This window comes from Sciurus vulgaris, assembly GCF_902686455.1.
Source record: "Sciurus vulgaris genome assembly, chromosome: 12".
Classification (NCBI taxonomy): Eukaryota; Metazoa; Chordata; class Mammalia; order Rodentia; family Sciuridae; genus Sciurus; species Sciurus vulgaris.
The window spans coordinates 62,527,030-62,543,020 of NC_136473.1; the positions used below are offsets into that span (position 1 = coordinate 62,527,030).

A 15,991-nucleotide genomic window follows, 5' to 3' on the forward strand; every position below is an offset into this window, starting at 1 on the left:
TATTCCAATCTTACGACATGAGCACTTACCTTTAATAATAGAAATGGCTACTATTTTCACAAATATACACCAATGCTTTACTTACTCTAATAATGTAGATCCTAAAATACCACTTATAATGATCTTGTTATAGGAAAATACATTCAGAAAACTCCAACATAGAAAGAAATGGACATTTCTCTAATGTCACAGGCTTACTAATCAGAGAGTAAGCTTTCACCCAAAATGACAACAGGAGAAAATGGAAGTAGCAAAAAGCAGGCATCTAAGGTAGCGACCAAAACTCCAAAGTCAAATGCTGAGACTGAGGAGCAGCAGCTAAGACCCAGATCCTACCTAACCTAGTGAAAATAGAAACAGGTGCCAGGGTTCTTGAAAGAACCAAGAGAGAAATATGAAACGTTTTCATTTTTCCCTTTTCTCTTTACCTTTCTATCTTCCTTTTTCCTTTTAGCTGAGAACAAGTTCAATGAGATTAGAAGGGTCCTCACAGGAATCCACACAAAGGATTCTTCTTTTTAAGAAGGCATTTCTTTTTAAGTGCTTTCATACTCAATTGTACAAGAAGAGGAACCTTGTATTAACAATGGTATGTCTGATATAATTAAGTAATCAGAAAAGGAATACTAAGATTTGGAAAGATGTGCAGCCATTGTTTCTGGCCACTTTAACTGTTGAGTTTCCACTGATGGCTTTTTATGCAAAATTCATTTACCTAAAATAATTTTCCTCCAATTATGTTAAATAACTATGAAGGAACAAAATATTTAATAATATGTCTCTGGAAACATATAATCTATACATCCAAACAAAAAGCTATTTTCTTAACATATGATTGAATGACAAAAGCTGGGAAATGCATATATTAAAGAGTGAAAAATTATCTCAGCTTCTTTTTATTATTTTGCTATATTCCTCTGCAGCATTTTTTCCTGTGTTTGTGTTTATATAATATACAGTTCTTCAACATTTAAATCTTAGTTTCTGCTTTTTTCTACTTCATATTAAATTGTGAGCATTTTCTGTGCCCCAAGTCTTTGAAATATATAAAGCTGCGTACTATTCCATTATACGAACATATGAGAATTTAAAAATATCTCTGTAATGGAATAAGTTGTGCTAAGTTTTCAACCTAAGACACAGTTCCGCTGAAAAACCTTACCGAAAATCTTTAAATCATAATTAGTTATTTCTTTAGGATAGATTACTAGACATATTATGCTACATAAAAGGATATTTATACAACCTATCCCATCTTTTATCTCACTTTGAAGACTTCTGATACATATGGAACTACTGGTCAGAATGGCTTTAAGAATTACTAGTTCTTCCCACTGTACCTACCTAATTCTTAATCTTTAGGTTTTGATATAAGGAACTTATAAATTGAAGTTTTTTCCTTGAGATTTTTCAGGTTATCTTGTTTTCTTAAGTCTTTATCAACACAAAGATTACACTAAATTATTTTATAAAGTGAGTGTGACTTCAACCACTAATTTGTGTTTAAGTTAGTAAACTGGAAAGGGGAGGGGCAGTGACTACAGAATACCCCATGCATTTATGTACTAAGGTAGAAGGAAGTTAATTTACTCACAACAAGAACAGTTCTCCAGAAGAAAATGGCAAATGAAACAATTCCCAAGAAGACAGTGAGAAGTACAGGCTTCCACGGCAGTCCATAAAAATCAGGCCCAGGCTGAACATCATTGGGCAATGTGGCAACTAGCTGAAATAGACAAGTCAGAAGCAATGAGAAAACTTATAACAGTCACGAAGAATCATCATGGCAGTTCCAAAACCACCACCATCATCTGAAAAGTACCTCCTCAACATTCTCCAATAGCTTCTTCGAAAGACAGGTTCCTGACAGTGTCATATTCCTTGTTTGCCTGCAGTGTTTTCAAGTATAATAAGTCTAAACACTTTAAATCAAGCATACATTTCCATTTGGAATAGGCCCTACAACATCATATTGTCTAACACCTGGGTAGATCCCTGTGTATAATACTTCTCTCATAGATAACCTGGTTTTTATGATTTAAAAAAATTATGTAACACAAAAACTTAAATATATGATAAAACTAACTTTATGGCTACAAATAAAAGGAGGATAATGAATAATACAAATAATGAACTATTTCTCTAAGGTTTTAAATTATATTTCTATTCTACTCTTATATAAACAAAGATAAAGACCAGTAATGCCAGACAACTCTAGAAAACTGGCTTAGATAAACTACTCTGAATCTAACTTCCGTCTCTGAAAGTCCGTGTCTAACTAAATGTGCGCTCAAAGCGAGTGTATCAAACACCAGCCTTTGCACCTCTACTCCACACCGCCCTCCTGAAGTGTCCAGAGGACTCTCATTCTGGCCCCACCTCCCAACAGTCTCCAGAGGGACAAGACCTACTGAGACGTCACCTGCATTTAGGAACGTACCAAGGGGCTTGCCACCTCTCAGTATTGCGTTTAAAAAGTGCAATGAGGAAAGCTTCAAGTACACTCTCAGCGGCCTCGCGGAACAATATAGTTCGGTCCTGCCTGCCTCGGGCCTGACATGCTCCATTTCTCCAGCCCCGCATCAGTCAGTGAACCCACTCAGCTCACAACTCAGTCACCCGCCTGCCACAATGGGAGTCCCCCCCCCCCCCATAGGGACCGTCACCTCCAGGATCTTGGCTATCAGGGCTGCGTAGAGCACCGACAGGGGTCTCAAAAGCTCCGGGTCCCCCGGGGAAGTGGCGACAGAAGGCACGGTGGCAGGTACTGAGTCCATTGTGTACGGACAGCTGAGCGGAGACGATGCTTCCCTGCTGAACGGCACAGGACTCAGACCTCTTCAGCCGTTTCCTACTTGGGAAGGACCCAGCACAAGGGGTGGGTACTGGAAATGAACTTCGCCTGCCCAGCCCCTGGCGCTTTCCGCTCTACGCGTGAAAAACACGTCATCAGCAGGTGCAGCGAGCGGACCGCAGTGCGCGGAGCTTGCCACAGACTGGGCGGGCGGGGCGGGACCGGGAAGAACCAACTGCGGATTCCGGCGGGGGAGAGCGCGAGCAGAGCCCAACGGAAGAGTCCAAGTCAAGGCACACGGTGCGGAAAGAGTCACGTGCCCCCGGAACTGGGAGAGGACAGGCGGTTTAGAGGGCCCCAAAGCAGCTAGAAATCTAACAGAAGGGGATTATGGTCAGGAATTGGGAAAAAGGAGAAAAATCAGTCCTCCCCGGCCCTCCCAGAGCAGAACTCTTTTGTCACGTACCTGCCCCAAGTACCTGCCCCGAAGGTCCAGACCGGAGAGGAGAAGCCTCTCCTGATCCCTTGGGAAGGACCACTGCTCCGAGTGGGCGTTCCTTCCCTGCTCACTCCATTCCTGTGCTGATTTTCCCCTAACCGACCTCTACTTCTGAATGACACTACTTTTCAAGTTTCACCCTAGCATGTCATTATCACCCCTACACCAATGGTTTCATTCCTGGATTCCACAATTTTAAGGTTGAATGACTTGTGGAAAAGATTAGGATCATGAATAGCCTGGAAAGCACTGCTAAACGTTTAAGAAACTGGGGACATTTAACTTGGCGAGGGAATGAATATATGTGGATTTTTAAAAATATGTCAAGTTGAATATGGTCGCTTCAAAGGAACAAACAAGAATAGGCAGGAAAGCAATGAAAAATAAGAGCAATGAAGCGTGGAGGAAGAGGATGAAGGCAAACTCTATAATGAAAACATGTACTATCATCCAAGCCCAAGAATACATACAGATCGTGGGACAGAACAGACCATCGAGAAACAGACCCAACTGCACTGGACATTTGGGATACAATAAAATTCAGTTGGGGAAAACAGACTTTTTAGTATTTGCATATAATCACATGGAAAAGGTTAAAATTGGATTTTTCTCTAATTATTCACAAGGATAAACTGCAAATGGATAAGAAACCTGAATGCAAAAATAGAAAATAAGCAAATGCTAGAAAACATTGGTTGAATTTTTCTATGCATTATGAGTGGTCAAAACCTTCGTGATTATGTCTTAAAATCCAGAAGCAAGAAGGTGTAAAGATGATTACTTAAAACATACAAACACAAACAAAAAAACTTGCCTGGCTGTGTTTAATCTCCCCGATCCCCCCATGCATTTGACAATGACAATCTGAGAAAAAATATTTGCAACATATTACTCTCCAAGGAATCATGTTCCTGAAATATAAAGAGCATTATAAATAAAATAGGCAGCAAATCTATATTAAAGTGGGCTGAAGAAATAAAAAGATCTCAGGAAAAGAGATGCAAATAGCTATAAAATATGGAAACATGCTCTGCTTAGTTCAGAATGAACAAAATACAAATGAAACCACACTAAGATACCATTTCTCACTTATGTTGGCAAGATCCAAACATTTGACAACATACTCAGTAGGTGAGAGAATGTGGAGGAATACTGCACCCTCAGACACTGCTGATAAGTGTACAAAATGAGACAACCTCGCTAGGAATGAAAGTTGGCGACATCTCCCAAAACTGCTTATGTATTTACCTAATGACTCAACAATCCCACTTCTTGTCTTTTTTTCAGTGCTCCAGAGGGAACTCAGGGCTTCACCCACCATAGGCAAGTGCTCTACCTTGAGCTATATCATCCCAGTCCTTCTAGAGATACTGGGAATTCAACATATGTTTAAAATTTATATCTACAAAATTATGTCATTCAGGCATGAGTTATAATAACAAAAGATGGTCACAAATGACAGAAACAACCAACTGTTCAATAATAAGAGTTGTTGAATAAACCAAAGAATAGGATGAAGAAACAAAATAATTTTAAATTCTGCTAAGATATGTTTTCCAGAATAAATTTAAAGAAAAAAAAAAGTAGAGAAAAATATTTATAGAGTACTATTTTTATCTTAGAAAGTAAGAAAAGATGAATATATTTCTTATATACTCTTAGGTAATATTGATATGCAATAAATTATGTGTATTTAAAGTGTGCACTTTGATAAATTTTAACATGAAATTGTGAAAGCATCATGATAACCAAGATAATAAATCTATCCCTTCCCTCCAAAAGTCATCTCTCATTCTCTAGGTAATTCCAACCTCTGCCCTTGGTCACCCTACCTTCTTGCCCCCCACGTTCCCACCCTGCCCACGAACAAAATGTCTATCTTAATAGACTGCTTTATATTCCTAAAGTTTTCTGTGCATATAATAATATACTGTGTTCTCTGGCTTTTCTTATTCAGCATAATTTAAAATTAATCTATATCTCTTTATCAATAATAGTTCATCTCTTTTTATTCCTGAGTAGCATTTCATTACATGTATATACTACAATTTGTCTATCACCTATTGATGGACATTCAGATTTTTTCCAGTTTTGGTCTTTTATAAATAAAACAGTCAATAACATTAATATACAATTTCTTCTTGTGCTATGTAACATCTTCTCTTTGCAGAAGATTGGCTGGATATGACAGGTGTATGTTTACCTTTTTAAGCAGGTGATTCTACCACTTTACAGTTCCACCAGCTGTGTACACATCCAGTTCTTTCACCTCTTCTCCAACACTCTCCACAATCAGTCTTTAATATGAGCTATTTCTAGTAAGTTCATAGTGGTGACTCTTATGGCTTAAATGTGTATTTCCCTGACAAATAATGATGTCAAGCTTTTTGAATGTGTTTATTAGCCATCTGTTTCTCTTCTTTGGTGAAGTGTTACTTTATAGGACTATATTTTTTCTTTTAATGAGTTTTAAGGGTTCCTCATATTTTCTCCATGCAAGACTTTTCAGGTAAATTCTTTACAGTAATTTCCTCCCAGCTTGTGGTTTGTCTTTTTCATTGAAAGTGCAGTTTGAAGAACAGGTTTTATTTTGATGAAGCCCAAATCATCAAATTCCTTTTATTGTGAAATCTGTTGGCATCAGCTGCTGCCATATTCTGCCCTGCACAACACACACACCATTTTACAATCCAGATTGCCAGTCTGCGAACATCCTAGCCAGCCATTGGTCCACTCATCAGACTGTGAACATTCTTGGCAGTCATTGGTCCAGATTGTCAGCCTGAGAACATTCTCATCAGTCATTGGCCTATTGTTATTAGCCTGGGAAATTTAACTCCTTAAGAATAGCTTCACCACCATTCTCTCTTTGTCTTTCCCTTGCTCTCGCTCTTGCATGCTCTCTCTCTCTCCTCCTTACTGTTGCTCACTCTCTCGCTTACTCTTGCTCTCTCACTTTTTCTCTCTTTATCTCTCTCTCTCTCTCCTTTTCTCTCTCTCTCTCTCCTTTTCTCTCTCTCTCTCTCACCTTGTGGGCAGACACTGTGTCTGTCCATTTAATAAAATCTCTTGCATGAGTTCCCGTGTCAAAACTACTCCTAGATTTCATCTCACTCCAACCAGAATGGCAATTATCAAGAATACAAGCAATAATAAGTGTTTGCAAGGATGTGGGGAAAAAGGTACACTCATACATTGCTGGTGGGACTGCAAATTGGTGCAATCAGTATAGAAAGCAGTATGGAGATGCCTCAGAAAACTGCATAAACTCACCATTTGCCCCTGCTGACCCACTCCTTGGTTCATACTCAAAGGACTTAAATCAGCATACTACAGTGATCCAGTCTCACCAATGTTTACAGCAGTTCAGTTCACAATAGATAAGAGTATGGAACCACTTTATCTAGATGCCCTTCAACAGAGGAATGGATCAAGAAAATGTGGTTCATATACACAATGGAACATTATTCAGTTGTAAGGAATAATGAAATTATGGCATTGGCAGGTAAATGGATGGAATTAGAGAATATCATCCTAAGTGAAATAACCCAATCCCAAAAAACCAAAGGCATGTATTTTCTCTGATAAGCAGATGCTGATCCATAGTGGGGTGGGAGGGTTAGGAAAGAATGAAGGAATTTTGTATTGTGTAGAGGGGAGTGTGGGAGGGGAGGGGCAGTAGGGATGACAAGGATGATAGAATTAGATAGACATTACCCTATATACATGTATGATTACAGGACTGGTGTGACTCAGCACACCCAGGGGAATGAGAAGTTATGCTCCATTTGGGTACAGTGTGTCAAAATGCATTCTATCATGTATAACCAAATAGAACAAATTTAAAAATAAAAATTAAACAAAAACATTTAAGTCTCTAACCCATTCTAAGTTAATTCATGTGTCTGATATAAGGATAGATCAATTTTTCTGTATATAAATATCCAACTGTTTTAGTACCATTTGTTGAAAACTTTTCTTTTTCCGCTTAATTGTCTTAACATCTTGGTCATGTTTGTTACCATATATATGTGGATCTATCTCTGAATTCTTGACAGTTCCAGTGTTATGTCTGCAGGCCTAATCACTGTAACTTTAGAATAAGACTTTTTTTTATCCCCCCTTTTCCTATGGTACTAGGAAACGAACACAGGGCCTTGGATATGCAAGGCAAGTGCTCTACACTGAGTTACTTTCCCCAGTCCTAGCTTAAGTCTTAAAGTCACATATTCTAGGTTTTTTGCTATCAGCTTGTCATTTTCTACAAAACTCTGCTGGGATTTTGATTGGTAATTAAATTGGGATGAATGGATAGCTTAAGAGTGTATTTGATCTTCTAACTCATAAACTAGGTATACCTCTCCATTTATTTAGGTTCTTTTAAATTTCTATCAGCAATATTTTTATAGTTTTCAATATATACATCTATCAGTTTTCTGCCAGATTTATGTTTAAATACTTCACAGTTTTTATTCTATTATACATGGAAATTTTTAGAATTTCAATTTCCAATTGTTCACTGTTAATATATAGAATTGCTTTTAGGTGTAAATTTTATCTGTTGACCTTACTAAACTCACTTATTAGTTCCAAAAGCTTTTTTGTAGATCCCACCAGATTTTATTCATACATGTTCATGTTATCTGAAAATAGAGAATTTTACTACTTCCTTTCCAATCTGAGTACATTTTATTTCTTTTTCTTGCCTTAGCTATTTCCTTACTGCACTCCAGTATAATGTTGAATAGATGTGGTGAGAGCAGACATCCGTGTTTGGTTTCTGATCTCGGGAAAAACTATTCAATCATCAACCATTAAGTATGAGGTTAGCTGCATTTTTCTCAGAGGATGTTTTAAACGCCCTTCTATTCCTAGTTTGTTGTTAGTCTTTCTACATCAATAATCAATACTGAATTTTGATTAACAATGATGGGATTTACTGTCACCTATTCATACACGCACACAAAATAAGAATATAATTTGGCAGTATCACTCCCCAGCATTTCCCCCCTCTGCTGTATTTTTTAAATGCTTTATTTTGCATCTCTTGAGTTGAACACACAGATTGATGTTTTTTAGGTTTATCAATGTGGTAAGTTACATTGATTTTCAAATGTCAAATAAACCTTGGATTCTTGAGATAAACTCTATTTGGCTATGATACAGTTTCCTTTCCCACATATTGTTGGATTTGACTCATTAATTTTTTTGGGGGGGGGGTGGTTTTACCAGGGATTGGACTCAGGGGCACTCAACAACTGGAGCTACTTCCCCAGTCCTAGTTTGTATTTTGTATTTAGAGACAGGGTCTCACTAAGTTTAGTGCCTCGTGTTTGCTGAGGCTGACTTGGAATTCTCAATCCTCCTGTCTCAGCCTCCTGAGTTACATTTTTATTTAGAATTTCTGTACAGGTTCATTAGAGATCCCATGAGAGGTCTGTGGTTTTCTTGTTATATCTTTGTCTTGTTTTGGTATAGCAGTAACACTGGTTTCATAGGAGTAGAGAAATACTTTCTTGTTTTAATACTCTACAGGGATTTGTGTAGAATTAGTATAATTTCTTTCTTACAGGCTTAATAGGATCATCGGTCAAGCTACCTGGGCCTGGAGTTTTCTTTGTAGAAAGATTTTTTACCTATACCTTTGTTAATAGTTCATTGGAATTGTCATCTTGATTGCATTGAGATGCCCATGATTAAGGAGCTTCTGGGTATGTCCACGAGGGCATGTCTAGAAATGATTGGCATTTGGGATAGTGAACTGAAGTGGAGACCCTCACTAAGCATGGGCAGTACCACTCAATAGGATGAATAAAAGTTGGAAGAACAAGGAAGCAGATGCAGATGCAAACTCGACTCTTCTTGAATGGTTGGTTGATTGCTGCTTCGATGCATCTAAGGATATTGCCTCTCACTTCTTCACTCTTCCAAAGTGGACTCTGCCAGTGATTCTCCAGATAGTTTCCAGAAGCCTTGGTCTCGGACTAGCATAGCACTGTTGATCCTTCATGTTCTGGGGTTTCCACCTCTTGAACTGCACAGCTACTGATTCTTCCAGTTCTCTAGCTGCAGACAGCCATTGTGGACTATCCAGCTTCTGGTCGTGTAAGCCAATCTAATAAATCCCCTTTTTGTAATCATACTTCCTGTTGATTCTGTTCATCTAGAGAACCCTAATACAACCTTTAATTTCTTTAACAGTCACAAGGTTAACAAAGTTGTCTGTTTTTCTTGAGTGAACTTTTGCAATTTGTGGCTTAGATGGAATTTCTTCATTTCAACTAAATTATCAAGTTAATTAACAAAAATTGTTCATAATATCCCCATATCATTCTAATATCTGTGGAATCTGTAATTATGTCCCTCTCTGATTGCTGATTTTGGTAATCTGTGTCTCCTTTTTTATTTCCCTGATCACTCTGGCAAGAGGTTAATCAATTTTATTTATTTTAAAGAACTAGCTTTGGGTTTCATCAATTTTCTCTTATTTTCCTTCTTTAAAAAATTCATTGATTTATGCTCTTTTCTTTATTATACTTTTCTTCTTGCTTACTTGGAGATTAACTTCTTTTTCCTTTTCTAGTCTGTGGTGATAGGAACTGAAATCAGTGACTTGAGAATTTTCTTCTTTTTTAATAGAAGTAGTGCTATAAATTTCCCAGTAACACTTTAGTGGCATTGTACAAATTGACATATTGTTTTCATTTTTATTCCACTCAAAATGTGAATTTATTTTGATTTCTTTGACTCAAAAATGATTTAAAAGTATGGCATTTAGTTTCCAAATATTTGGGGATTTTTCCAGATTTTTCCATTACTGATTCCTCATTTTATTGCATTCAGAGAATAAGCTTTGTCTGACTTTGAGTACTTTTATATTTACTGAGAATTGTTTCATGGCCCAGAATATGGTTTATCTTGGTAAATATTCCATGTGCACTAAGAAGAATAGGTATTCTGCTCTTTATGGATTTTATATAAATGCCAGTCATTTCAACTTGATGGATTATGTTGTTCATACTTTCTACAACCTTACTGACTTTTCTTTTTCTACTAATTGTTGAGAAGAGGATATTGAAATCTCCAGATTTAATCCTACATTCACCACTTTCCTTGTAGTTCTATTAATTTTTCTTCATATATTTTGAAGGTCTAATACTAAGATACAAATATTTAGGATTATTATACAATTCTGATTAACAGACTCCTTTACCATTAGGGAATAGCTTTCTTTATGTGTGATGATATATTTTGCTCCAGAATCTTTGGTTTAATGTAGCTACTCCAGATTTCCTTTGACTAGTGTTAACATGGGAAACCTTTTCAATCTTTTTAATTTTAACTTCTTTGTGTCTTCTTATTCTCAGTGTTATTCCTGTAGACATCTACTTGGATCTTGCTTTTTTACACAATATGACAATCTGTTTTCAATTGGTGTATTTAGATACTTTCCACTTAACAGGATTACTGCTATGGGTAGGTGTAAGCTTAGTATCATCTTCTATTTGTTCTTTGTTTCTTTTTTCTCTTAATCTGTCTTCTTTTGGATCCACTAGGTATTTTTAGTGATTCCTCTATTGGTTTACTAAGTTGTAACTCTGTTTTCTAATTTCAGTGGTTGCTTCAGAGTTTAGAATATACATTTTTAACTTCAGATGTTACTAACCTTCTAACCTTTACACTATTATCATAGATTTCACTATTACATAATTCTAAGCCCTGTATTACACTGATATTTGTCTTTAAGCAAATAACTTTTTAAAAACAGTTCAAATAAGAAAAATCATTTAAAATGTTTATTCACATGTTCACCATTTTCAGTGGTCTTTACTCCTTTGTGCAGTTCCATTATTTCCATCTGCTGTCTTGGTGCAAGTGTAGGGTGAATTCTTTCAGCTTGTATGTCAATACAAGTCTTCATTTGGAAAGATATTTCACTGGGCATGATATCATAGGCCAACAATCTTGTTCTTCATATGTATTAAAGATATCACTCCAGTGTATTCTCTTATGCCTAATTCCTGACAGGAAACCTGATGTCATCCTTAGTTCCTCTCTACATAAATGTCTTTCTTCTGTAGCTGCTACAATTGTTCTTCTTCACTGGTTTTGAGCAATTTATTTCTGATATACCTTGGTACAGTTTTATTCATGCTTTTGTGATTTGATTCCATTTAATATTTTGGATCTGTGGAGTTTTCACAAATTTTGGAAAATTTTTGGCCATCGCTCCCCCCCATTAGGTCCTTTTTAAATTTTTTTTATTTGTTATTTTTAGTAGAGTATATTTTGATATATCATACATACATGGAGTATAACTTGCCATTCTTGTGATTGTACATGATGTGGAGTTACACTGGTCATATATGAACCAGTGCCAGTTCATATATGAACACAGGAAAGTTACATCCAATTCATTCTACAGTCTTTCCCATTCCTATTCCTCCTTCCTTGCCCCTGTTTCCCCGACCCCATCCAATCAAACAAACCTCCAGCCCCCTCACCCCCGCCTATTGTGAGTCAGCATCTGCATATCAGAGAGAACATTTGGCCTTTGATTTTTGGTGATTGGCTTATTTCAGTTAGCATGATATTCTCCAGTTCCATCCATTTACCAGCAAATGCCATAATTTCATTCTTCTTTATGGCTGAGTAATATTCCATTGTGTGTATGTACCACATTTTCTTTATCCATTCATCTACTGAAGGGCACCTAGGTTGGTTCCATAGGTTAGCTATTGTGAATTGAGTTGCTATGAACATTGATGTTGACCATCACTTCTTAAAACACTTTCCTGAAAACCTCTTTTCTTTCCTTTTGAAACTGCCTGACAGCTTCCTGATGCTTGTTCCCTTTTCTTTAACAGGACATTTTCCCAGTGTTTCATTTGGGATACCTCTATTGCTATGTCTTCAAGTTACTAATATTTTCATTACAATGTGTATTCTGGCATTAATCCCATTCAATGTATTTAGCATACCAGATATTTTCAACTCTAGAAGTCTGATTTTTAAAAATATATCTTCTATGTCTCTACTTAACTTTTTAACATATGAAATATAGTAGTAGTATTTTAATACCATTGTCTCATTCTAACATCTCTGCCAGTTCTTAGTTGGCTTTGATTGGCTGATCTTTTCCTCCTCATCATGGATTATATTTTCTTGTTTTTTTTTTTTTTTTTTTGCATGCTGGTAAGCTTTGATTGGATGCCATACATTATGAATTAATATTCTTGATCTTTGTCTGGTATGCACTTAAATTATTGGAAACAGTTTGATTCTCTTGGGTCTGAAGATTTGTTAGGCATGACATGAATAGTAAGAGTCTGAGGTAGTACCCTTCTGATTACTCTACCCAATTTCCTTAGAATTATGAGGTTTTTTCCCAGGCACTTTTTTGGTCCCTGTGTTAGAACCTGTTTCTTCTAATCACTTAAGATTGTTTCTCTGACTTTAAGCAGTTTCATCACACTCATGTGCTGATCAATACCCTGCTGAATACTCAGAGGACCCTTCACAGATTTCCCGAATTGTGTCCCAATGTAGCAATCTTCTTTTGGTACTCTGCCCTGTGAAATCCAGTTACCATTTCCTCAGTTCATTTCATTACCAATCTCAGCACCATTTCCTCAGTTCAGGGTATTCACTGGTTCTACCTGGCTCCCCCTTCTGTGCCATGGCCTGGGAATCTCTTAACATAGTAAGCGGGGACAACTGTAGAGCTCATAGCATTTGTTCCTTATGTTTCCAGAATTATTCTTTGTTGCTTGATCTCCAATGTCTTGAAAAAATGTTATTTCATTGATTTTATCTGTTTTGGTTTTTTTTCATATATTTTTGTTGTTGTTGTTTCATTTGGGAAGGTAATGCCTATAAAGCTATCATAGCTAGATGTGAAAATCATTTGCTTTGCTTTTTCTTTTTATGGTGCCAGGGATTGAACACAGGGCATCACACATGGTAGGCAAGTATTCTACCACTGAGCTATATCCCTTTTCCCATTTGCTTATTTTTTAGATGGCAGAATAGATAATAAAATTAATTTTAAAAGTTAACTATAAAGGAGGGTAACATCAGGGTGGACAGAACTGGGACAAAAGCTAGAGTTCTCTCAACATGAGGCTGGAGGATCACAAGTTCAAAACCAGCCTCAGCAACGTAGTGAGGGCCTAAGCAACTTAGCGAGACCCTGTCTCTAAATAAATAATAATAAAAAAAAAAAAGGTTGGGATGTGGCTCAGTGAATAAGATCCCCTAGGTTCAATTCCCAGTACCAAAAAATAAATAAATAAATAAACACACACACTTTTTTTTTTTTTTTACAAATTGACTGGCTCTTCTAAATACTTAATTATTTTTTAAAAATCTTAAAAAGCAACACCTATGTATTGAAAACAAAAATGAAACAACCTAACTGTGATGCCAAGCTGGTGACAAAACCATAGAAATGAATTATTTCAAACACACCTTAGTGGGACATAGTTTAAAGACAAGAGAACTGGGGGAAAAAAAAAGAGTGTTTAAAATAACATATTGTTGGTGGGGTGTTGATAGTCAAATTTTTAAAACTATTATAGGAATATTACAAAGATAAATACAGGCATGTGTTGCTTAATGATTGGAATAAATTCTAAAAATGCATCTTAATTGCCTTGAAAGCACAATGTCCTGGGTTCAATCCCCAGCACCGCAAAAAAAAAAAAAAAAAAAAAAAAAAAAAAAAAAAAAAAACCTTAGGAGATTTTAATGTGCAAACATCATTGAGCATACTTATACAAACCTAGAAAATATAGCCTACTACACAGCCTGAAGGAACTCTGCAAGCCCCTGTCTCTGAATAAAATACAAAACGGGCTGGGGATGTGGCTCAGTGCTTAAGCACCCCTGGGTTCAATCCCCAGCACCAAAGGTAGGGGTGGGAAACAGATGATTAAAGTAAAATATCTTTGGCATCTTGAGTTTTCACTGGAAGTATCCTATATGACATGATGAATGTTTGTTTTTTAAAAAATCCCCACATATTTCTGAAATTTGTTCTGTAAAAAAGGCCTAGAAAGGACAGTAAACTCGAGCAATAATCCTAGTACTTGTAATGTAGGCTCTAAATTTCATTGAAAGGGGTCAGAGTTTTTTAAAGAAAAATAGTTCCTTCAAGGTCCAGGCAGGACATGTACAAGATAAGCTCAGAATATCTCCTCATAGTAGAAAGCGAGGCAAATAGGCAGCAATGACCACTAGGTGGTGTCAAAGGGCCCCTGGAACCAAGTTGAAGAGGTTTCTACTAGCCAAAGGGCGAGAAATTGAGTATCAGTAAGAATAATTTCTGTTCTTGATGGGATTAAAACACACCAAATATTTTTAAATGCATGACATCACAATGACTCTTAAAGTTAACAAAAAATTCTAAAACTCTTTTGGGACTCATTTGATAACGCTATGACAATATCATTTTGGAAAATGTTTAAATGAAGAAAAGGAATCAAATGTTTATCTGCTGCCTTAACTATGCAAAACAAATATCAATGTAAAGAATAGTCAATGATAAGTTTTTCTTTCTAGAGGCATCCCAGTCTTTAAATGAAGAAAGAATAATTATAATGAGACCATTGCCATTCTGCAACCTGTAATATATTAGCAGAACTCATCAATGTCACCAGTGACTAGCAGTCAATATCAAAGGAGAGGACATGAAGATGTCAATGCCTCCTGATGAAAGTATGCAAAACAGAATTGAACCTAAACCAGACTACCAATTCCCAGGAAATAAAGCCCCAGAGAGGGGCTGTGGTCATTATGTCAATTATACAGTACTTGACTAGCATGTCTGAGGCCCTAGCTTCAATCCCTAGCATAACCAAAATAAAAAATAAAAATGAAAAAGCAACAGAGAAACAGGTTAAATTTTACCAAGGGGATGTCATTCACCATATCCAGGATCACAATATACCCTAGAAGTCACACAAACATTTTTTTCAATGATTAAGTTGCAACAACAACAAAAGGAGAAATTAACAGTAACTGGTATGCGACTTGTCCTCCCAATGAAAGCAACCAGAAAGTTGGACAAAATATATTTTTAAAAATCTATTATTCAGACAGAAAACCACAGGCAACACACAACTGTCAGTCCTGAGAAAAGGGGAACAAATAGGTGAGCTTTCTACCTGGAGGCACCTTCTAGACCTCAGCTCAGGAAGAGGAACCCAAATGGGGCACAACGATCTTACTGAGGAGGTAGAGATCAGAGTTCCAGGAGATTGAGCAGCCAGAAGCATGTAAAGAAAGCTACCAGAAAAATAGGAACCACAAAGAAAAGGAGTTTTAGAAATCTGCAAGGAGGTGGTCTTCTATTTGGGGCTAAATTCTAAGTAGTGCTTGGAAGGACAAAGACAATTAAAGGAGAAAAGAAGAACTATAAGCTAACCAATCCCACAGTTGGCACTAAACTGGGAGAAGTGTGGATTCCAGGTAGCCAGAGGGAGTTCTCACACATAAAAAGTATGGTCAATAAGCACATGAAGAAGTGTTTGAGCCAGAGAAGGTGGCACACGCCTATAATCCCAGCAACTTGGGAGGCCGGGGTAGGAGGAATACTAGTTCAAGACGGGCAATTCAGCAAGGCCCTAAGCAAGTTAGTGAGATCCTGTCTCAAAATTAAAAAAATAAAATAGGCTGTGGCAAAGCACCTTGGGTTC

General features: G+C 36.8%; 1 protein-coding gene across 29 annotated transcripts in view; it reads right to left on the bottom strand.

The window, feature by feature from the left end:
• The window catches only part of MIA3 (MIA SH3 domain ER export factor 3), a 79,894-nt gene that overhangs the window by 44,877 nt on the left and 19,026 nt on the right, over positions 1-15,991 (bottom strand). For 27 of the 29 annotated variants that reach the window (XR_013758213.1, XR_013758214.1, XR_013758215.1 and 24 more), the window contains exon 7: positions 1,595-1,726. Coding sequence is in view for 23 of the 29 variants with exons in the window: in XM_079106778.1 (XP_078962904.1) it covers positions 1,595-1,726 (132 nt within the window). In the remaining 6 variants the exon portion in view is untranslated. Of the gene's footprint in view, positions 1-1,594; positions 1,727-2,666; positions 2,919-15,991 lie in introns of those variants that run through there. The other 2 variants (XM_079106775.1, XM_079106777.1) reach the window with 1 other exon arrangement.